Source organism: Dendrobates tinctorius, unplaced genomic scaffold (assembly GCF_039654945.1).
Source record: "Dendrobates tinctorius isolate UK_male_01 unplaced genomic scaffold, ASM3965494v1 ptg000129l, whole genome shotgun sequence".
Lineage (NCBI taxonomy): Eukaryota > Metazoa > Chordata > Amphibia > Anura > Dendrobatidae > Dendrobates > Dendrobates tinctorius.
Window position 1 is genome coordinate 20,231,720 of NW_027361797.1, and position 25,371 is coordinate 20,257,090.

Below are 25,371 nucleotides of genomic sequence, written 5' to 3' on the forward strand. Positions count from 1 at the left end.
CATTTCCGGCCGCGTGGCCGGAAGCGTGGGTTAAATGCCGCTGTCAGCGTTTGACAGCGGCGTTTAACTACTTAATAGGCGCAGGTGGATCGTGATTCCACCTGCGCCTATTGTGGGAACATAGCTGTTCAAAACAGCTGACATGCCCCTGCTTTGATGCGGGCTCACCGCCGGAGCCCTCATCAAAGCGGAGGAGACGTCCAATGACGGACTGTCTTTGTAAATATATAGTTCTTCCCATCGGGACATAAGTGTTTGCTAGGGGAACATTTAGCACCCATACTGACACCAATCAACTGAAGAAAGTTGCGATGTAAATGAAAATTTACTGCAGAAATAATGAAGTCCTTAATTTCTTCATCATAACTACCAAATGTATCTAGTGATAAGATAAATTGGATAATGCAACTGAGTGTGAGATAGAAGGATATAATCCTATTACGTCACATGAAAGCCATGAAAAAATTTTTTGCCCAAACAAATTTGTTGAAAATGGTTGTTATATATTTTGAATCTCTGCCATAGCCTGGAGTTTCCTGAACCAATGGTTATAAGTAAAAGTCCACCCATTCCCCTAATCTTTCACCCAAGGAACCAATTCCTGTTACAATTGGCCTTAAGGGTGGGGGAAAGCAGTTTTTATGTATTTTCGGGGATGAGTGGTATATTGGCATGACCGGATGTTCATTATACAGATATTCTGCTACCTTTTTTTATTTATGGCTCCAATGTGAAGACCTTCCTTTACGAGATGATACAAAATTTCATTATACCCGTTTGTTGGATCTAAGTCCAATTCCTTATACATGTCCATATTTTTCAAGTCCATTAAATTCAATGTCTTGTACACCGTGTGCAGAATTATTAGGCAAGTTGTATTTGAGAAGATTCTTTTTATTATTGAATAACAACTATGTTCTCAATCAACCCAAAAGACTCATAAATATCAAAACTTAATATTTTTGGAAGTTGGAGTGGTTTTTTTTTTTTTTTTTTATATTTGGCTATCTTAGGAGGATATCTGTTTGTGCAGGTAACTATTACAGTGCAGAATTATTAGGCAACTTAATAAAAAACAAACATATACCCATCTCACGTGTTCATTTTCACCAGGTAAACCAATAGAGCAACACAATTTAGAAATTAAACATTTCTGACATTCAAAAACAAAACAAAAAAAATCAGTGATCAATATAGCCGCCTTTCTTTACGATGACACTCAAAAGCCTTCCATCCATAGATTCTGTCAGTTGCTTGATCTGTTTACGATAAACATTGCGTGCAGCAGCCACCACAGCCTCCCAGACACTGTTCCGAGAGGTGTACTGTTTTCCCTCCCTGTAGATCTCACATTTTATGAGGGACCACAGGTCCTCTATGGGGTTCAGATCAGGTGAACAAGGGGGCCATGTCATTATTTTTTCTTCTTTTAGACCTTTACTGGCCAGCCATTCTGTGGAGTATTTGGTTGCATGTGATGGAGCATTGTCCTGCATGAAAATCATGTTTTTCTTGAACGATACCGACTTCTTCCTGTACCACTGCTTGAAGAAGGCGTCTTCCAGAAACCGCCAGTAGGTCTGGGAGTTGAGCTTCACTCCATCCTCAACCCGAAAAGATCCCACAAGTTCATCTTTGATGATACAAGCCCATACCAGTACCCCACCTCCACCTTGCTGGCGTCTGAGTCAGAGTGGAGCTCTCTGGCCTTTACTGATCCAGCCTCGGGCCCATCCATCTGGCCCATCAACAGTCGCTCTCATTTCATCAGTCCATAAAACCTTAGAAAAATCAGTTTTAAGATATTTCTTGGCCCAGTCTTTACGTTTATCTTATGTTTCCTGTTGAAAGGTTGTCGTTTTTCAGCCTTTCTTACCTTGGCCATGTCCCTGAGTATGGCACACCTTGAGCTTTTTGATACTCCAGGAACGTTGCAGCTCTGAAATATGGCAAAACTGGTGGCAAATGGCATCTTGGCAGCTTCATGCTTGATTTTCCTCAATTCATGGGCAGTTATTTTGCACCTTTTTTTTTATCAACACGCTTCTTGCGACCCTGTTGGATATTTGCCATGAAACGCTTGATTGTTCGGTGATCACGCTTCAAAAGTTTGGCAATTTCAAGACTGCTGCATCCTTCTGCAAGACATCTCACAATTTTTTACTTCAGAGTCCGTCAAATCTTTCTTCGGACGCATTTTGCCAAAGGAAAGGAAGTTGCCTAATAATTAAGCACACCTTTTATTGGGTGTTAATGTCATTAGACCACACCCCTCCTCATTACAGAGATGCAAATCACCTGATTTACATAATTGGCAGTTGGCTTTCAAGCCTATACAGCTTGGTGTAGGACAACATGTATAGAAAGGATGATGTGATCAAAATACTCATTTACCTCATAATTCTGCACCCAGTGTATACGGTAGTTCTGCATTCGTCAAGCAATTGTACCACCCTTGTCTGCTCTTCGTATTAAAAGGTCTTGGTTGTTTTTAATATCCTGAATTGCGCATCTCTCTGCACATGTTAAATTAAAATATCTCTTTTCAGAATTTATTTTTCTTTTATTCAGTTCAATAACATCTCTTTCCATGAGACCTCGAAATTGATCTAGTACTGATGGCCTGGATTGCGAAGGGTAGGACTATGGGTTTCCCATGGTGAAATCTGTATTTAAAGAGATTGTTTCCTTCAGTGTTTCACTTTCCATAAGTTTTACATTTAGCAGGGATTTCTGTTCCTCAAAAGATTTAAAATTAGTTGGAAAAAAAATCCTGAATATTTTCCAAGGTTGTAAGGTCTTAAGAATTTGGATTAAAAAAAATGACATTTGATGGTCAGGTTAGGCGCTAGTTTATTCACATCCATTAATGTTTGAAAAATATCAAATTTGATTCGTTGGTGAAAAACCTAGTCCTTTGCTCATGACTGAGATTTGTGTTTCTGATTATAACTTAGCTGTATAAATTCCATGATTGGGGTATATAGAAGCGACGGTTCTTGTGACGGGTCGGATGCATTCCTTCTCCTGTGCTTGCGGCCCGCCCTTCTCCGTTTTTTTATGTTGTTTCCATTTTGATTAGCACTAGCATTAGTTTTTTTTGTTTTTATAATGCTCAAACTTGAAACAGTTGGATGATCTAGCCGATGAATCAAAAAAATCCTCTGATGTAGATGGACCTGAGGTGTCCGAGAACTCATTAGTCTCTTTAAAGCTGACTTTTCCTCCTGTAAAACATATTCTAGTCATACATTTTTTTCAAAATGGATCAAGAGTTTTTTTCCAGGTGCATACAGTATTTGATTTAGGGTGTAGTCTTCCACGTCCCTTTTAAATTTTCTCCTCTTTTATATCCATAATGGAATTTTCGAATTTGAATAAATTTGCTTTGAGTCCATCGTTATAAAAATTAAAATCTTTGAGCACATTGTGTACTTCCAAAGAATTTTGTAAGATTTTTAGATCTTTTCTTATATTATTCAGTTCCATGTCCTCATATTAAACTCCAGGCTATGTCAGACATTCAAAATATATAACAACCATTTTCAACAAATTTGTTTGGGAAAAAAAATTTTCATGGCTTTCATGTGACGTAATAGGATTATATCCTTCTTTTCCCACACTCCGTTGCATTATCTAGTTTATCTTATCTTCTGGATACATTTAGTAGTTATGATGTAGAAATTAAAGGGAACCTGTCACCTGTTTTGGCCGATATAAGACGCGGCCACCGCCTTTCAGGGCTGCTATACAGCATTCTATAATGCTGTAGATAAGCCCCCGGTCCGACCTGTAAGATAAGAAAAATAAGTTTTGTTATACTCATCCTGGGAAGGTCCGGCCCGATGGGTGTCGCAGGTCCGGCGCCTCCCATCATCTTGCGATGCTGCCCTCCTGCTTGCTTCGTGTGGATGACGCGTCTGTGCGTCATCCACACGTGCTCTCCGGCATCGCACTCCTGCAGGAAATCATAAAAGGAAATAACAGAATAGAGAATCCTATTGGATGTTTATTTTAGATACCCGCACCCCACATGGGTTAAATGCCAGACATGATTTAATCACACAAAATTAATCTTCGCTAATATTGGATATCCATTTGAGTCAATAAATATTTCTTCATATGTTTTTAACGTGTAAATTTGTTGATTTTTAACTGTGTATTTTCTACCCTGCATCTATTATCGATGTTTATATACTGTGTGTGTGTGTGTGTGTGTGTGTGTGTATATATATATATATATATATATATATATATATATATATATATATATATATATATATATATAAAACAACGACAAAGCAAAGTCCAGCAATAACGTGAGCAATCCAGGATGCTGTTAAAAAATTTTTTCTTTTTATTCATAAATCCATTAAAATGCAATGGTCCAAGCAGTTCAAAACAGCAATAACGCAGGATAGTCGTGCAGATAGGACTACGCGTTTCAGCGGTAGAACCCGCCTTCTTCACGGTCCAGTGATTCTGTTATTGCTGTTTTGAACTGCTTGGACCATTGCATTTTAATGGATTTATGAATAAAAAGAAAAAAATTTTTAACAGCATCCTGGATTGCTCACGTTATTGCTGGACTTTGCCTTGTCGTTGTTCACATTTGTATGGATGGACTCCTACATCCAGATCCGGGCACAACGGAGTTAACCAGGTCAGCTGAGGTTCCAGGTGGTTCACAGGAGTGAGCTGGTCTACATTGTTGGATATATATACCGGGTGAGTCATAAAGGACGGACGTTTTTAAACTAATCATAAAATCGTTAAATATTTATTAAATATAAATGTATTCACAGATTTGGTTACGTATACTAATAGCATTTGACAAATTCAAGTGTGGAAAACAACATCTGCCATGTGGTGGCCATTATCAGTGATGCATTTCCAAAGGCGTTCTTGGAAGTTGGCATCAACACGTTCCAACACAACTCTGTCGATTTGGGCAACTTCCACTCGAATAGCTTCCTTCAGTTCTTGTAATGATCGAGGCTTAAGCTTGTATACACGTGATTTGAGGTGACCCCATAAGTCATAATCGCACATGGACAGGTCTGGGGACCTAGGAGGCCAATTAATATCGCCAAACCTGGAAATGATGCGACCAGGGAAGAGAGGGCGAAGAACGTTCATTGTTGCTCCGGCTGTGTGGGCCGTTGCCCCATCTTGTTGAAACCACACACTAGAGATGGGGATATGTTGCCGTCGTAACTCAGGAACAAAGAAGTTATTTATCATGGCGATATAACGTTGTGAGTTCACGGTAACAGTATTGCCATTATCGCCTTCGAAAAAGTACGGACCGATCACGCCATATTTGCCCATAGCGCACCACACCGTTACCTTAGGGCTGTGCAGCGGTACGTGCCGTTCGTGGAGCCCCCGGTGGTCGTTTGTTCATTAGTGTACCTCGTGTACGGAGTGCTTCAACCCAACGTAGGATAGTGTTACGAGCGGGAACAGCTTGATTTCTGTGAATATTGAAATGACGCCGAAACTCACGCTGAACGGCTGTGATACACTCATTATTCTTGACAAAACTGTCGTACGCAAAAACGCGATGTTCTATCGTCCACGGCACCATAGCTTAAACTGAAACTAAAATAAAAACAATGCTTTCACCTCACAAACATAACCCCGCCTCCCGCACATCTCTACCTCCACCTGGTGGTGAGTTATAGCCACTTCAAATACATCCGTCCTTTATGACTCACCCGGTATATATATATATATATATATGTATATGTATAATATTATACACCCACTGTTTTTTGATTGGTGGCGTTAATTACATGTAAATAGTCTACCAATGAGACATCAAGGAACTACTATATCTGTGGACGATATGCCTGAAACATTAGACCAAGAATTAGGCCGGAGTCACACTGGCGAGGAATACGGGAGAGTGAGAGGCGCTAAAAGCACGCATTAGACACGGACCAATGATTCTCTATGGGGTCCCTCGCACCAGCCATATATTTCTCCTCAGTATCCTACGCTCCGTGCCACTCGCAGCATGCTGCGTTTGTCAGCTTACTACGCCCGTAGTACGCCAATGCAAGTCTATGGGTGCGCAAAAAATACGGATTGCACACGGACCACACATGTGACTTGCGAGAAATACGCACCCGGTGTCTTTAGAAACCCTGTCATAGCGCTCCATTATATGTCCATTTTGCAAGCCTGCGAGAAAATCTCGCCATCGGATGCCATACGGATTACATACGGATGCTTACATGCGCAAAATACGCGACCACACCTTGATTACGGATGACATACGGAGCACTATTTAGGGGTCTGTCATCCGTATTACGCATGTAAAATACTGACCGTATTTTGCGCAGATTAGTGTGACTCCAGCCTAAGACTTCTTGTCGAAACGCGTTGATCAGTCCAGGCTCTGAGCCGGTGTGTGTATAGCGCTGGACACTATGGCATTTTTCCATGTTTGAATTAAGTTATTTTTTCCCTTCACTGCTCACTGGACACTTCTAAATTTTCATTGGAATTTTCTGACATGACCTGTAGGATTGACAGCCGCGCACCAGACTTCGACAGGTTAGTGAATGAGAGAGAACCGAACCATCATCAAACCAAGAAACAAAGATTCCACCTCTGAATCCTGTCTTCTGTTCACCTGCAGTCAGCGCCGTCCTTGCTGTCATCTTACGGAACAGCCGATGGCCGTTAATTTTTTTTCATTGTTTTGCTTATTATAGTGAAAAATAAAGGCTCTTGTAACAATACTTTTTTTTTTCTCAACAGATTCAGTGTCTAATTGACAGCCGAGTAAATAAAGTATTTGAGGATGCTTTTGACCAACGAATGCAAGCTTTAACGCGTCAAGCCGATCTGATCCGAAGAAATATGAATCACACTGATGATATTACTAGGCACCTGGTAGGTTTTCACTTTCACATTATCCTTTGTAGACTTTTACTACTAATGCTACACTTTTTGATAAAGTCATAAAAGCACATCTTTCATCTGTGTGTCAAAATCACAGACCAGAAACACTGTGCTGAAGTTAACAGGACATGCCTAAAAGGCAAAAAAAAATATAAGTAAAAGTGGCCAAAAACCATTTGCTTAACCCCTTAATGACCAGGGGTATTTTTGGTTTTGCATTTTCATTTTTCCCTCCCCTTCTTTCCAGAGCCATAACTTTTTATTTTTCCGTCAGTATGGACATGTGAGGGCTTATTTTTGCGGGATGAGTTGTACTTTTAAATGACACCATTGGTTTTACCATGTCGTGTACTCAAACGGGGATAAAAATTCCAAGTGCGGTAAAATTGCCAAAAAAGTGCAATCCTACACTTGTTTTTTGCTTGGCTGTTTTGCTAGGTTCACTAGATGCTAAATATGACCTGCCATTATGATTCTCCAGGTCATTATGAGTTCATATGAAGAGGAGGATGAATGAACTCACGGAGATCAACATCCGACACTGCGGAGACACCATCACGTGTTTCTCAACGCAGTGATTCTAGAGCACTGCCCCCATCTCTTATGGGAAATATGCAAAACATGCAAAACAGAAGCCGCGGAGACACCATCACGTGTTTTGCATATTTCCCATAAGGGATGGGGGCAGTGCTCTAGAATCACTGCGTTGAGAAACACGTGATGGTGTCTCCGCAGTGTCGGATGTTGATCTCCATGAGTTCATTCATCCTCCTCTTCATAGTCTTTTTACTAGGCATTGCTCCTACCAGCCAGTTTCCTACTCCACACTGATGAGGGGCAATACCCCGAAACAGCTGTATGTGGATGGATACCATGTTTTGGCATAGGTGGTTTCCTTCATTGGAGACTGCCCTTCCCGTGGTTGTTCCTTCCCGGACAAAGACCTGGCTGGTCATTGCTTGCGTTGAGAAACACGTGATGGTGTCTCCGCGGCTTCTGTTTTGCATGTTTTGCATATTTCCCATAAGGGATGGGGGCAGTGCTCTAGAATCACTGCGTTGAGAAACACGTGATGGTGTCTCCGCAGTGTCGGATGTTGATCTCCATGAGTTCATTCATCCTCCTCTTCATAGTCTTTTTACCAGGCATTGCTCCTACCAGCCAGTTTCCTACTCCACACTGATGAGGGGCAATACCCCGAAACAGCTGTATGTGGATGGATACCATGTTTTGGCATAGGTGGTTTCCTTCATTGGAGACTGCCCTTCCCGTGGTTGTTCCTTCCCGGACAAAGACCTGGCTGGTCATTGCTTGCGTTGAGAAACACGTGATGGTGTCTCCGCGGCTTCTGTTTTGCATGTTTTGCATATTTCCCATAAGGGATGGGGGCATTGCTCTAGAATCACTGCGTTGAGAAACACGTGATGGTGTCTCCGCAGTGTCGGATGTTGATCTCCATGAGTTCATTCATCCTCCTCTTCATAGTCTTTTTACTAGGCATTGCTCCTACCAGCCAGTTTCCTACTCCACACTGATGAGGGGCAATACCCCGAAACAGCTGTATGTGGATGGATACCATGTTTTGGCATAGGTGGTTTCCTTCATTGGAGACTGCCCTTCCCGTGGTTGTTCCTTCCCGGACAAAGACCTGGCTGGTCATTGCTTGCGTTGAGAAACACGTGATGGTGTCTCCGCGGCTTCTGTTTTGCATTATGAGTTCATAGACACCAAACATGTCTATGTCCTCTTTTATCTAAGTGGTGAAAAAAAATTCCAAAGTTTGCTAAAAAAAAAAAAAAAAAAAAAAATTTGCGCAATTTTTCGAGACCCGTAGTGTCTCCATTTTTCCTGATCTGGGGTCGGGTGAGGGCTTATTTTTTCCGTGCCGGGCTGACGTTTTTAATGATACCACTTTTGTGCAGATACGTTCTTTTGATTGCCCGTTATTTCATTTTAATGCAATGTCTTGACGACCAAAAAAACGTAATTCTGGCGTTTTGAATTTTTTTTCTTGCTACGCCATTTAGCGATCGGGTTAATGCTTTTTTTTATTGATCGAGTGTTTCTGAACGCGGCGATACCTAATATATGTATGTGGGATTTTTTTTTTACTGTTTTATTTTGATTGTGGCGAAAGGGGGGTGATTTGAACTTTTAGGTTTTTTTTATTTTTAAACATTTTTTTTTTTCTACTTTTGGCATGCTTCAATAGCCTCCATAGGAGGCTAGAAGCATGTGCAACCCGATCAGCTCTGCTACACGATGGGCAGATCACCCATATGTAGCATATTTACTGCTGTGCTTTCAGCACCGACCACCGGGTGGCGCTGAAAGCCATATGCCTGGAACAACCATAGAGGTCTCATAGAGACTTCTGGTTGTCCAGGCAACATGACGCCGACCCCCCCAATCACGTGACGGGGCTCGGCGATGACGTCATTTCCGGCCCGACGGCCGGAAATGCTATGTAAATGCCTGCTGTCAGCTTTGACAGTGGGATTTAACTAGTTAATAGGCGCGGGCGGACGGCGCTCGCGCCTATTGCGGGCACATGTCAGCTGTTCATAACAGCTGACATGTCCCGGCTTTGATGCGGGCTCAGCGCCGGAGCCCTCATCAAAACAGGGGAGATGTCTGATGACGGACTGTGTCCGTCATTGGACATTATGGGGTTAAAGGGGCTGTCCGGTCTTATGGTACAAGTCTGTAGTCACACTGTGACTGCAGACTTGTGAATCTTCACATTATGCACACTATTAGTATTCTTCGGCCCTGGGAGCAGGAGGTCATATGACCGCAAGTAAGTGATTTGCATATACTCCCTGACAAAAGTTATGTCGCTTATCCATGTTATGTAAATAAAAGCTTATAACCTGACTTTAAATTCATCCATTGGTTGTATAAATTATTCCTTTGAAAGCTGAAACCCTCCGAAATGTGGTTTAGGTTAAGAAAATAAATTGGCATCAATGCAGAAATATTGATCATTTAACGGACACAGAATGGTCAGATTTTGGCAAGACAAAAGTTTTGTCGCCTGGTCATATAATGCACCCAATCCTAGTTTGCATCCTCACCTGTGCTCAGTAAATGATCGGTTAATTAGTGGGTGTGTATAAAAAGAAACCCAGCACCCCAGACCTTCACTTGAGCTGCAACTTGAGAAAGTAATGTGATATTCAAACAAATAATTAACTTAAAATACAAATATGTGTTGCAAAACATTGGTGAATGAAGTTGTGGTGCTATTAGAGAATATTTAATATTTTGTGTGACTTCCATGTGCTTGAAGGACTGCATCAATTCGGTTCAACAATGATTCATGCAATTTATTAATGAAGTCAATGGACACAAGTGGCTGAATTGAAGGAATTGCTTAATCACACATTTACAGTGACTAAAAAATCACAAGCTGAGGATTTAACTCCTGGCATTTTCATAAGGGAGTGGAAGAACTTGCTATTTTGCTTGTCCCAAAGTGGAGGTTTAATCGCAGATGGCATTTCTGCTTCAATGAAATGGAGAGACACAGCTATTGGAAAATAAAATTTTTCTGGCAGCTGTTTATGTGGACCCAAGTCATCGTATATTGCTTGATGATCAAAAGCTTACTAAAGGAAAAGAAGCTCTGACTGAGGTAGCAGTTAGGATGAGTGGCCTACAGGAGGACTGCCAGGCGCAAGAGGACTTGGGTCCTGACAGTGCTACTGCTGCCATATCTTCATCCTTATCAGATGAGGAGTTTGACTTGGACAAGTATTTGGATGATATGGAGCAGGCAAAGCGTTGCTGCAAGGAAAAAGATTTCACTCTGTCTCCTATAGCAAGCAGATTGACCATATTTCAGCAAAATGTTTCACTTGCTCTCAAAGAAATAGAAAAATTCAACCGTTCATCAAAACTGACTGTGCATGAGGCAATTCCTTTATACTTGGAAATTGTTAGAGATGTTGCCCATGTGGTTACGGCTTTGCCTCCAACCCAAGTTACTGTAGATAGGTTGTTCTCTGGCCTTAAAATTATTAGGTCAGATTTGAGGTCATCTATGAAGGAGGATCTGATGGAGGCAATTCTATTTCTTACTACAAATTCATAGACTGCACACATGTTATTTAGTATTTTTTTCGTTGAAAACTGTTTTTTGCCACTTACATAGTTTATTACATAGTGTTATATACTGTATATACTTGTATAAGCCGAGATTTTCAGCCCATTTTTTTGGGCTGAAAGTCCCCCTCTCAGCTTATACGCGAGTCATATACTGGGGGAATCGGTGGGGGAGGGGGAGCAGGGGTGTCAGAGATCATACTCGCCCTTCCCTGCAGCCCCCCTGCTTGTTCCACGGTCTCGGCGCCCACTGTTCTTCCTGCTTCAGCGGTCACGCGGTACCGCTCATTAAACTCATGAATATGCACATATACATGAGTTTAATGAGCGGTACCACGTGACCGCTGCAGTAGGAAGAGAACATGGAACAAGCAGGGGGGCTGCGCTGCAGAGACAAGCGCCAGGATGGGGGTGAGTATGAACGGGGGGGGGGGGGGAGAGGCATATTCACCTGTCCCTGCGCATCACTCTGCTGTCTTGCGTCCTCTGCAGTGACATTCAGGTCAGAGGGCGCGATCGCGCCCTCTGCCTGCACAGTCACTGCAGAGCCCGCAACGCTGATGAGCAGGGGGCAGCGACGGAGGCGAGTATACAGTTTGTTTGTTTTTTTTGTAACGGAGGCAGCGGCAGCAGCAATATGATGGGGCCACTCACTGTGCAGCAAAACTGGGGCCACTCACTGTGCAGCATAACTGGGGCCACTCACTGTGCAGCATAACTGGGGCCACACAACGTGCAGCATAACTGGGGCCACACACCGTGCAGCATAACTGGGGCTACACACCGTGCAGCATAACTGGGGCTACACACCGTGCAGCATAACTGGGGCTACACACCGTGCAGCATAACTGGGGCTACACACCATGCAGAGTAACTGGGGCTACACAACGTGCAGCATAACTGGGGCTACACAACGTGCAGCATAACTGGGGCCACTCACTGTGCAGCATAACTGGGGCCACACACCGTGCAGCATAACTGGGGCCACACACCGTGCAGCATAACTGGGGCCACACACCGTGCAGCATAACTGGGGCCACACACCGTGCAGCATAACTGGGGCCACACACCGTGCAGCATAACTGGGGCCACACACCGTGCAGCATAACTGGGGCCACACACCGTGCAGCATAACTGGGGCTACACACCGTGCAGCATAACTGGGGCTACACACCGTGCAGCATAACTGGGGCTACACACCGTGCAGCATAACTGGGGCTACACACCGTGCAGCATAACTGGGGCTACACACCGTGCAGCATAACTGGGGCTACACACCGTGCAGCATAACTGGGGCTACACAACGTGCAGCATAACTGGGGCCACTCACTGTGCAGCATAACTGGGGCCACACACCGTGCAGCATAACTGGGGCCACACACCGTGCAGCATAACTGGGGCCACACACTGTGCATCACTATATGTGGCCACTCACTGTGCAGCATAACTGGGGCCACACACTGTGCAACAAAACTGGGGCCACACACTGTGCAACAAAACTGGGGCCACTCACTGTGCAGCAAAACTGGGGCCACTCACTGTGCAGCAAAACTGGGGCCACTCACTGTGCAGCAAAACTGGGGCCACTCACTGTGCAGCAAAACTGGGGCCACTCACTGTGCAGCAAAACTGGGGCCACTCACTGTGCAGCAAAACTGGGGCCACTCACTGTGCAGCGAAACTGGGGCCACTCACTGTGCAGCGAAACTGGGGCCACTCACTGTGCACCCTAGGCTTATACGCGAGTCAATAAGTTTTCCCAGTTTTTTGTGACAAAATTAGGGGGGTCGGCTTATACGCGAGTATAAACGGTGTGTATGTGTATGTGTGTGTGTGTATATATATATATATATATATGTATATATACCGTATTTTCCGCTTTGTAAGACGCACTTTTTTTCCCCAAAATTTGGGGGGAAAACAGGGGTGCGTCTTACAAAGCGGACATGCCTTACCTAGGCTGTGATCGGGGGCGTCCGGCGGTTGCTGGCCGCTGCTGCGGGTGTGTCCGGTGCCGCGTTGTGTGCCCGTCGATGCCCGGGGCTCTGCCAACAATGTGCGACAGGCCAGAGCCCCGGCATTTCCTCAGTTCCCTGTGTGCCGGTAAAAAGATGGCCGCCGGCGCGTGCGCAGATGGGATCTCGGGACCCAGTTCTCGAGAGATGAGATTTGAAATCTCATCTCTCGAGAGGTGGGTCCCGAGATACCATCTGCGCACGCACCGGCGGCCATTTTCCCTGTGTTCCCTGTGTGCGCGCGGTGGTGCCTGCAAAAAAATGGCCGCCGCGCGTGCGCAGATGGGATCTCGGGACCCAGCTCTCGAGAGATGAGATTTCAGATCTCATCTCTCGAGAACTGGTCCCGAGATCCCATCTGCGCACGCGCCGGCGGCCATTTTTTTTTTTACCGGCACTTCAGCGCACATATACAGGGAACCAAGGAAATGCTGGGGCTCTGGTCTGTCAAACAATGTCGGCAGAGCCCCGGGCATCGATGGACACACAACGCCGCACCGGAGCACCTGCAGCACCGGCCTCCAACCGCCGGACAAGTGGAGAAACCTGACACCAGCACAAGACTCTGCAGCAGCAACAGCACACATCGGAGCCCCCCCTCATCCCTGAATGCGGCCTGCAGCATCACTCCACGCCTGCCTCCTCCAGCAGCGAGCCTGGGACCCCTCTACACCGCAGCCACCAACCCCGGTAAGCAATAAGATGCAAGGATTATAAGAGGCACCACCATTTTATTAAAAAATATTTTTTTCTTATTTTTCTCCTCAAAAATTGTGGTGCGTCTTATAATCCGGAGCGTCTTATAAAGCGAAAAATACGGTGTATATATATATATATATATATATACAGTCATGGCCAAAAGTATTGACACCCCTGCAATTCTGTCAGATAATATTCAGTTTCTTCCTGAAAATGATTGCAAACACAAATTCTTTGGTATTATTATCTTCATTTAATTTGTCTTAAATGAAAAAACACAAAATAAAATGAAGCAAAAAGCAAAACATTGATCATTTCACACAAAACTCCAAAAATGGGCCAGACAAAAGTATTGGCACCCTCAGCCTAATACTTGGTTGCACAACCTTTAGCCAAAATAACTGCGACCAACCGCTTCCGGTAACCATCAATGAGTTTCTTACAATGCTCTGCTGGAATTTTAGACCATTCTTCTTTGGCAAACTACTCCAGGTCCCTGATATTTGAAGGGTGCCTTCTTCAAACTGCCATTTTTAGATCTCTCCAAAGGTGTTCTATGGGATTCAGGTCTGGACTCATTGCCGGCCACCTTAGAAGTCTCCAGTGCTTTCTCTCTAACCATTTTCTAGTGCTTTTTGAAGTGTGTTTTGGGTTATTGTCCTGCTGGAAGACCCATGACCTCTGAGGTAGACCCAGCTTTCTCACACTGGGCCCTAAATTATGCTGCAAAATTTGTTGGTAGTCTTCTGACTTCATAATGCCATGCACACGGTCAAGCAGTCCAGTGCCAGAGGCAGCAAAGCAACCCCAAAACATCAGGGAACCTCCGCCATGTTTAACTGTAGGGACCATGTACTTTTCTTTGAATGCCTCTTTTTTCTCCTGTAAACTCTATGTTGATGCTTTTGCCCTAAAAGCTCTACTTTTGTCTCATCTGACCAAAGAACATTCTTCCTAAATGTTTTAGGCTTTTTCAGGTAAGTTTTGGCAAGCTCCAGCCTGGCTTTTTTATGTCTCGGGGTAAGAAGTGGAGTCTTCCTGGGTCTCCTACCATACAGTCCCTTTTCATTAAGATGCCGACGGATAGTACGGGTTGACACCGTTGTACCCTCGGACTGCAGGGCAGCTTGAACTTGTTTGGATGTTAGTGGAGGTTCTTTATCCAACATCCGCACAATCTTGCGTTGAAATCTCTTGTCAATTTTTCTTTTCCGGGCACATCTAGGGAGGTTAGCCACAGTGCCATGGGCTTTAAACTTCTTGATGACACTGCGCACGGTAGACACAGGAACATTCAGGTCTTTGGAGATGGACTTGTAGCCTTGAGATTGCTCATGCTTCCTCACAATTTGGTTTCTGAAGTCCTCAGACAGTTCTTTGGTCTTTCTTTTCTCCATGCTCAATGTGGTACACACAAGGACACAAGACAGAGGTTGAGTCAACTTTAATCCATGTCAACTGGCTGCAAGTGTGATTTAGTTATTGCCAACACCTGTTAGGTGCCACAGGTAAGTTACAGGTGCTGTTATTTACACAAATTAGAGAAGCATCACATGATTTTTTGAACAGTGCCAATACTTTTGTCCACCCTCTTTGTTATGTTTGGTGTGGAATTATATCCAATTTGGCTTTAGGACAATTATTTTTGTGTTTTTTCATTTAAGACAAATTAAATGAAGATAATAATACCAAAGAATTTGTGTTTGCAATCATTTTCAGGAAGAAACTGAGTATTATCTGACAGAACTGCAGGGGTGTCAATACTTTTGGCCATGACTGTATGTGTATGTGTGTATATATATATATATATATGTGTGTGTGTGTATATATGTGTGTGTGTGTATATATATATATATATATGTGTGTGTGTGTATATATATATATATGTATATGTAATCAATATTATACAGTGTATTACATATTTACAATTTATTACAGTTTTTTGTGTTCTAAAGTTGTATTCCAATAAATATATATTCTGTTCTATCTAAATATTTTGATTGTTGTATCATAGAAATGATTAAATGTCTGAAGTTCACATTGTACTACAATAAATTTTTCACTTAAATATAAGCAATATATGTGGGAGTTGGAGTTGTGGAGCGGTGGAAGGGAAATTGAGGAGACTGAGTCGCAGGTTTGGCTTACCGACTCCACAGCCCTGGTTATAAGCTTTTATGTACATAACATGGATAAGCGACATAACTTCTGTCAGGGAGTGTACTTCTAAACTAACTTGTCTGGCCTTCCTCAATGCACTTGTATTGTATAGAGCGAGGCCACGCATGTCAGCAGGTGACTGTACGTATGCAATTCGCTCTGTACTTCTGTTTCTATAAAATCACTGTTTTATCCTCAGGAGATTATCAGTAGACAACAAGGTGTCTAGTGCCTCCTAGTCCTCCTACCCTGTGTAATCCCACCCCCATCAATGATTGGCAGTTTCCTGTCAATGCACAGTGTACACAGAAAACTGCCAATCAGTGTTGTGGGCGGGGTATACAGGGCTCAGCATTCTGAGCTCTGCTAGATTACAGCAAACAAAACTGTGATTGTATCAAAATGACAGCAAGCAGACCAGCAAGTGACACATCGCTGGAAGCGAGGCCTCAGCCCCTACATCATGCTGCTCTCAGATTACATAGCAGAAGCCTGCTGCCAGATTCCTTTTTTTTTTTTTTTCATCCAATCTTTTTTATTGGTAAGAGAAAATAATATAACAATATTACATATTACAAGCCAGTCAATTAACAATCACATTTTTCTAATTACATGAAAAGCCATCAAAGTATTGTTATCCATTAAATATAAACACTATCCAGTTATATAAACATCTTTTTCTCTTATTTTTTTAACCTCTTAACGAATATGGGTATTCCCGTGTTTGCATTTCCTTTTTTTTGCTCCATTTGTTCTCAAAGCCAAAGCTTTTTAATTTTTCCGTCCATATGGCCGTGTGAGGGCTTGTTTATTGCAGGATGAGTTGTACTTTTGAACAACACCATTCCTTTTACCATATCGTGTACTGGGAAACGGAAACGAATTCTAATACCATTTTGTGATAAATATGATCTTTTTGATCGCCCGGTTTTGCTTTTTATTGCAATCTTGCAGCGACCGAAAAAGTAATTCTAGCATTTTGATTTTTTTTTTTTCTCATTATGGCTTTCACTGATTGGAATAATTAGTTTCATATATCGATAGATCGGAGTGCGCACCAAAGAGGCAGAGACAACCTATGACATATATACATGTCATAGGTTAAGGGGCTAATCATTAAAAAATATAAACCAATCACTCTCCCCAATCCCCCCTCCCTCTAGATAACATACTAGAACAAACTACTCACATATTTCAATATACCACATATATCCCGAATTGACTGACATTGAAGAGTCAGCTCAGACCTTTATGACCCCTTTGACATCTACTCGGGGATCCTCTAACCTGGAATCTCTCATCACTGCACCAGACGGCAGGCATGGTACTTTCAACCAGGGTCCCTATATATTTTCACATTTATTTATTGCTTTTCTCTTTCTATACACCCCCACCAATTATATTATCATTTATTAATTCAATGATGAACAGAGGCTTAACCTGCCGAAAAATCCAGATCTAGGGTTCTAAACTCCGATCTTGGGATTGCTTGGAGTCCCGGCGGTCAGACTCTAGCGGTCATCAAATTATCCTTTATCCTATGTATAAGGAATATTTTGGGGATTATTTGGAAATAAGCTTTTTAAGTGACTGTGCAGAGAAAGTCTGTAGTGGTCTAGGGGAGCACGACTCTGTAGTCTTTTGGAAATAAAAACTAATTGTTTTTTTTTTTTTTGTTTGTTTTTTTATTGTTTACAATAGAGAAGTATTAGAAGACTGGAAAGACACCTGAAGTATGCTGTAAACTTTCAGAAACAGATAAGCTCTTGCTCAACTAACGTGGCACCCATCCGTTCCTCATCTGAGGAGGTAATACATAGATAACGTCCATCGTCTGTGTACTTGGCAGAATGCTAGAAGATCATTTTGCTATTGAAGGGTTGTCTGGTTTAGAATTTTAGAAGAAATGTCCTAAAGGTGAGGATTATGGTTAAATTAGGGGGACAAACACTTGTTTCAACCAGAATACCCGTATATAAAGTAGATAGATGTGGTCCAACTGGTTTGCTGGAATAGGGCACTTTTATCCATGTTAGTATGGAGCAGTCGTGTGCACGATTAACGGCTCTATGGGGCTTTTGGAGAAAGCCGGATGCATCACTGGCAGTCCCATAGAAAATAATAAAGATAAAAGGGCACCCTTTCGGCAATCTGTGGGGGTCACAAAAGAAGGACACCCACTGGTGTAGCAGTTATCACCGATCCTGTGAACACCAGCTATTTAGGGTTCATTCAGACCAACATATTTTTAGTCGATATACTGGTCATGCGCCGAGCAGACTCCATGCACATAGGCCATTGCAAGTGAATGGGCTTGTTCACATGACTTGGCCCATGCATTTAACGGCTCATGTATCCACAGTGGTATGAAGATCGGGATGTCCCAGTGGGAGGCGTTGACCATGCCCTTACTGTGCGAGCTGTTGAAAATCCCATGTATGCCCAGCAGGCTGCCCACTGCAGTCGTCTATCATATGCCCTGCCTGTTGCAGTGAGGTTTGTTTTTCAGCTGCAGTGAGCTTTTGACGTGGATTTACAGCTGTTCTCAAAAGTTTACATACCCCGGCAGAATTTTTGCTTTCTTGGCCTTTACAATTCAAGTCCTATCAGTTTAATTTAAACACATTGATGTTAGAGGGGGGCAATACGCGGTATTAAGAAATGGGGTATATAAACTTTTGATCAGGGTCATTTGGATGTTTTGGGTTGTCATTATGATTTAAAAAAGAGAAAACACAGTAGTTTGACAATAAATGGCTTCACCCAACCACTAATCATGAGTGAAGAAAAAGTTTTGGTCTTATCATATTCTCTGAAAAAAGGCCAAGAAAGCAAAAACTCTGCCAGGGTATGTAAACTATTGACACAACTGTATATGGCAGCAATTGGGGGCAAATTAATTTTTACTTGTTAAATTTAATTTTTGCATGGTCTGAAATGTAATGTTGGAGAGACGATTGTGAGCAGGTAAACTGCAGCCGTTCTCTTTCCAGCCCTGCAGCACAGTTGCAGCACCCAGTGCTTCTACAGTTCTTCCACCTCCAGAAGTTGTTGCAGAGTCCCTTCCGAGAACACCGCCTGCCCTAGATGCAACCACCAGGAGCGCGGAGCTTGTTGTACTTAGTGATAATGAATCGGAGCAGCCGAGGTGAGACTATACCTCAGTGCCAACACAACTCTTGAAATAATAATACCCTTGCCTCTACAGAATTATAGGGGGTTGCCGCCTTTCCATTTATGGACAGTATGTTGTATTTACTCTCCCTTGGTCCAGCACAGTGTCTGTGCCGCTTCACCTGTGTTCATTGCTTGATCACCGTGATTACTTAACATCGACGGCGCTGCAGCTAAACACTGAGCCCAGCTGGTCTGCCATTGTGGAAAGGACGAGCCGCTGAGCTTGGTGGTTGAATGCAGCATTGTCAGTGTGACATTACCACTGCAGCCAAACGACGGAGACAGGGGACAATGGAAAAGACCAAACACTGGACCCAGGGGGGGTAAGTAGATATCCGTTTGTTTTTTAACAACAAACTATGCATAGAGAGAAATATTTTCTGAAATGGAACAAAGGACAACCCCCTTTTAGAATTAGTTTATTCTTCTCTTCTACTGGTTAATAGTCATATTCAAAGCATTTGGCACCTCTTATCAACTTGCATGATTTTCTATGTAAAAACCATAAAAGTGGTTTCCTACGAATTGAAGCATACTGATTAATAGGCATCAGCCGACTAGGGCCCCTAGTTATTCTGCAGAGCCTTGTCTGAATGGAGTGAGGGTTGAGCATGCCCAACTACGGTCTGTTCGTTGTCTATGGGAGTGCTCCAAGTATCCGGGAGCAGTACTCAACTTTTTTTCCGCTGATCTCCTGAACAATGAATAGACCGGAGAATGCTTGCTCCATTCATACAGAATCCCCACTCTCAGGATTGTTGAGGATCCCAGTGATCAGTAAGTTTATCCCTACCAATCTTGAGGAAAACTCCTACAATGAATAAAATTAACAAATGCGAATGTATTGTAGCTTTTTTTTTCCTAAATGTATCTTGGTGGAACCAATGAACGGTGGCATGGACATATGCATTCGTTCGGGCTCCATTTTAGATTGTCCAAGTTCCTGTAGTGACATGGCGATTCTTTATGTGGGTTTTAAAACTGTCTGAATAAAACACATTTGAAAAGTCGGTTTACTCTGTCTCCTCTTTGGGGGACACAGAACCATGGGTGTTATGCTGCTGTCCACTAGGAGGCGACACTATGCATAATCTGAAAAAGATTAACTTTGGCTCCTCCTCTGCAGTATACACCCCTGGACGGCGTCAGCCTTCTCCAGTTTTTGCTTAGTGTCGCATAGGAGGCACACCTAAAGATTTTTTACTCCGTTTTTTTCTTTTTTTCCAACTGATTACAGATGAAGAAAAGTGGGTCTCGTGCGAGACTCCCGGCATGGCTCCTTCCTCGGTCCCCTATTATGGGGTGCTGCCCGGTTGAAGTTAAGATGGATATTCCCCATGTCGCTCCTTCCCCAGTCCCTCGGGTAGTGGTTCGAAGTCGAGACCCCCCTCCTTCCCCAATTCCTTTGAGTTCTGGGTTGAGGTCGAGGCGAGGATGAAGACCCCTGATGGTGACAGACGCACCCTCCCTAATCCCCCTCTGGGGGCATTAGGTTGAGACGCCTCAGGTAGGGTCGGTACAAGGCAGTATTCTGCAGCTCCGAAAGCCAGGGACCCCAGCCCGCTGCGGGCTCCTGTTGGGGCCGGGGGGAGAGTGCAGGCAGTCATGACACATGCAGACACAGGGCTCCCTGTACCCCTGTCTCTGCGGCAGCACCAGCTCCATAGCGCCTCAGGGGGACCCCTCACAGGGCCCCGTTCCGGCTTCTAGCCCCACCGCTATCCTGCCTCTTAATCCGGGGGGTCTGGTGCAGATCCGACCCCCTCCCGGACATCCGCGCCGGTCTGGAGCCCTTCTGGGCATCAGGCTTCTAACTTAGACCGTGGCTTTGGCCTAGCTGAAGCCGCTGCCTCCTCCCCGCCCCCCGGATGACGAATATGACACTCTACAGTGTCATAGAAGGGGCGTATCGAGACAGAAAGGGCGTGTTTTTACATGGCACTGCGTGCTCTTTTCAGCTCTCTGCCCCCTTCTCCCTCCTCGTCCTCTCGGCGGCCATTTTTGCTGCAGCAGAAGACATCTGTGACATCAGCAGCAACGTCAGCCAGTCTCCGGGGGGCACAGGACTGTGAATCATCGGCGCTGGACCTAGGGGCACACTGGTGGTGTAAGATCACAGCTGGGTTTTCTGTACTCAGCTGTGAATCCGTATTACCTATAAGGCTGTCCTATAGGTTTCCTCTGCGTAGCCACCCCTGTAGGGCCCTCTGCATAGCCAGCCCTTCTGCACTCTGTGCACTATGCCGGGCTCAAGGAAGAGAACCAGGCAGGACTGCTTTTATGCATTCTCCACAGCCTGCAAAACCACCCTCCCCAGTGGCAGCACGTACCCGCACTGCCGGGATTGTATCCAAAATACTGGGTCAGAACCCCAAGAGGCCCCTACCAATGCTTCAGCGTCTGCTAACACGCCGGAATGGGCTACTCAGATGTCGCAGTCTATGACGCAGTCCATAGATAACTTAACCTCCACACTACTCCAGGCACTGCAGGGTCATGTCTCGGCTATGAGCGTTACCCAGCAAAGGGACAGCTCGACTCAGGGACATGCCGCTTCCGACACAGACGTATGCGGACCCACAGGTCGCTTTCATCTGCGTCATCCTATAGCACACGGTCATCCCCCTCTAGGGACAGACACCGTGGTTCCAGGTCACCTAGACCGTCCCCTAACAGACAGACAACGCAGATCTCCACAGAGATCCCCAACCACAAAAGTCCTCCTCCCCAGTTCGCCCACCAGGGAACGCCTTAGCGATACGCAGGATTCGGAAGGCATCTGTGACTCCGACTCTCCGTTTCGTTGTGTGAGGTCTCTGGTCCCTGGCGCCCCTAGCAATACAGCGCTAGTTGAGGACATAATTTCTTCCATCCATCGGGCGCTGGACATTTCTGACCCACCCCCGGAAGCCCCAGAATCCAAAATTTGCTTTGAAGGTGTTCTGAAACCACCTAAGGTCTTCTCTAATCATCCGGAATTTCAGGCGATACTTACTAAGCAGTTTTCACAGCCTGAGAAGAAATTCATCAATCGCAAATATTTGGAGGCAAGGTACCCCTTCCCACAGAAGGGCACCAAGGAGTGGACAGATCCACCCGAAGTGGACCCCCCAGTCTCTAGGCTAGCAGCACAGACCCTCCTCTCACTGCCAGTTGGCTCAACCCTCAGGGACGCAGCAGACCGGCAGGTAGAACGCATGACTCGTTCAATCTTCGAAGCGGCAGGGGCCTCTCTGGCTCCCGCGTTCGCTTCGGTCTGAGCGGCCAAGGCCAATCTGGCTTGGGCCAAACAATTGCAGGCTGGCCTCCAAGCTTCAGATCCTGAGCTGTCAGACCAAGCGGTTCAAATAGCAGTGGTAGCAGATTACATGCTTCATGCAGCCCTGGATTTCGCAAGAGGTGTAGCGGGAATAGCATCAAACGCCATCACGATCCCGCGTATCCTCTGCCTGCTGGAATGGAAAGCAGACGCGGCCTCAAAGAAGTCCCTCACGCATCTCCCGTACCTCAGTGGGCGGCTTTTTGGTGAAAAGTTGGACACAATGATATCCAACACCACTGGGGGTAAGAGTACCTCTCTCCCTCAACTAAAGCCTAAACGCGCGTTCAAAAGGCGTAATCAAACTCGATTCCGATCCTTTCGGAATTCTTTGGGCTGGTCTCTCTCGCGTCCAGCACAAAACCGTAACCGCTCTCCGCGCAGTGACATCCCACGGGCGGCGCAGAGGCCGGACAGGACCTGGCAGTCGAAAGCGGGCCAGGCAAAGCCTAAAGGAGGAAAACCTCAGACTTTCTCCTCATGACTCACGAATTCCGGAAGACACCCCACCCGTAGGCGGACGACTTCTACTCTTTCAGCAAGTCTGGCTGCCTATTACAGAAGACAGGTGGGTCAAGGAAATAGTGTCTTCCGGATACAAGATAGATTTCACTTCCAGCCCACCGAACCGGTTCTTCCTCTCTGTTCCCCCAAAACCGCCAGACAAAGCTCGTGCCTTCCACCAAGCGGTTTGCTCCCTCCTTCAAGCAGGAGTCATAGTACTGTTTCCCACAGCCGAGCGCTTCCGAGGGTTCTACTCCAATCTGTTCGTAGTCCCCAAGAAAGGAGGCAACGTCCGGCCCATACTGGACCTAAAACAACTCAACAAGTATGTACGGGTTCGTCATTTTCGCATGGAGTCCCTTTGGTCAATCATTGCGTCCATGGAGAAGGGAGAATATCTCGCCTCCATAGACATACAAGACGTATACTTGCATATACCGATTGCTCCCGCCCATCAGAGATTTCTCTGGTTCGCAATCAACCAGGACCACTACCAGTTCGTGGCTCTCCCATTCGGACTCGCCACGGCTCCAAGAACGTTTACTAAGATCATGGCAGCCACCATGGACGTTCTACACTGCAGAGGCATAGTAGTCGTTCCATACCTGGACGACCTTCTCATCAAGGCTTCCACCTTTAAGGACTGCGAGGTCAGCGTCTCAATCACAATCGACACTCTGAGTTGCCTGGGCTGGCTAGTTAACTTGCAAAAGTCATCGACTGCCCCGAGTCAGTCTCTGACCTTCCTGCTATTCGACACCTCCAGGGGTCTGGTGCTCCTTCCCAGGGGCAAGGCACTGGCTCTCCTTCTAGGAGTTCGCATACTCCTCCGCAATCCCCCCCCGATCTCTGGTTTGCCATGAGAGTCCTTGGCAGGATGGCAGCAGCAATGAAGGCGGTACCATTTGCCCAGTTTCACCTCAGGCCTCTTCAACTAGCCATTCTCAAGTCTTGGGACAGGAATCCTTTCTCCCTCGACAGGGAGTACCGGCTAACATCAGCAACCAGGAGGTCCCTGCACTGGTGGCTCAAGCCAACCTCTCTTGCAACGGGAAAATCTTTTCTCTCAGGTCAATGGAAGGTCCTGACCACCAACGCGAGCCTGACAGGTTGGGGTGCGGTACACCTACATCACAGAGCACAGGGTAAGTGGTCACCAGTGGAGGCGAGCATGCCCATCAACATCCTGGAAATTCGGGCCATCTTCCTGGCATTGAGAGCCTTTCGTCACTTACTGGCAGCCTCTCATATCAGAGTACAGTCGGACAATGCCATGGCGGTGGCATATGTGAACCACCAAGGCGGGACCCGCAGTACCCAGGCGATGAGAGAAGTGGCACATATCCTCCACTGGGCGGAAGACACGAGGTCGTTACACTCTGCGGTCCACATTCTGGGTGTGGACAACTGGGAAGCTGACTTTCTCATCAGACAAGGAATGGACTCGGGGGAGTGGTCCCTCCATCCTGAAATTTTTCGCCAGATCTGCCATCGCTGGGGGACCCCGGACGTCGACCTAATGGCATCCCATCTCAATGCCAAGATCTCCAATTTCATGGCCAGGACTCGCGATCCGCGGTCGCTCGGAGCAGATGCCTTGGTTCAGGACTAGACCCAGTTCCAGCTTCTGTACATCTTTCCACCTCTCCCCCTGATATCCAGAGTCGTGAGGAAGATCAAACAAGAGGGAGTTCCAACCATCCTGATCGCACCGGACTGGCCCAGATGTACATAGTACGCCGACATCGTGCAACTTACAGCAGACCCCCCCCCGGCGTCTCCCCGACCGTCCCGATCTTTTGTCACAAGGCCCGTTCTACCACCAGAACTCAGGGGCTCTCAATTTGACGGCGTGGCCCTTGAGACCTGGGTTCTAACCCAGGCAGGGCTCTCACCGGATGTCATTAGAACCATGATCAGGGCACAGAAGCCAGCCTCCGCCAAGATCTATTACCGTACCTGGAGAGCTTTCTTTACTTGGTGCGAATCTCGCAGCCAGATTCCACTCCCTTATTCCCTCAAAAAGGTTCTTGGCTTTCTCCAATCGGGCCTGGACGCCATGCTATCCCTGGGCTCCCTTAAGAGCCAAGTGTCAGCGCTCTCAGTGCTTTTTCAAAGACGCATTGCTAGCAAGCCGCAAGTAGGGACTTTTCTCCAGGGGGTTTCCCGATTGGTTCCCCCCTACAGACGTCCACTGGAAACGTGGGACCTCAACCTGGTCCTGACAGCATTGCAGGCACCACCTTTCGAACCCCTTAAGGAAGTTCCACTCTGCCTTCTATCACAGAAGGTGGTCTTTCTGGTGGCAATCACCTCGCTACGCAGGGTGTCTGAGCTGTCAGCACTCTCCTGCAGACGGCCCTTCCTGGCTTTTCACCAGGACAAGGTGGTTCTCCATACAGTCCCGTCCTTCCTTCCGAAGGTTGTGTCCAACTTCCACCTCAATGTGGAAATTTCACTGCCATCCCTTTGCCC

At 45.5% G+C, this 25,371-nt stretch overlaps 1 protein-coding gene across 1 annotated transcript in view; it reads left to right on the forward strand.

Moving 5' to 3' along the window:
* ATF7IP2 (activating transcription factor 7 interacting protein 2) overlaps window positions 1–25,371 on the forward strand; it is a 92,756-nt gene that overhangs the window by 39,347 nt on the left and 28,038 nt on the right. Inside the window, exons 4-6 of the mRNA XM_073542835.1 lie at window positions 6,772–6,906; window positions 17,598–17,705; window positions 18,890–19,044. Of these exons, the coding sequence (XP_073398936.1) occupies window positions 6,772–6,906; window positions 17,598–17,705; window positions 18,890–19,044 (398 nt within the window). The remainder of the gene's footprint in view (window positions 1–6,771; window positions 6,907–17,597; window positions 17,706–18,889; window positions 19,045–25,371) is intronic.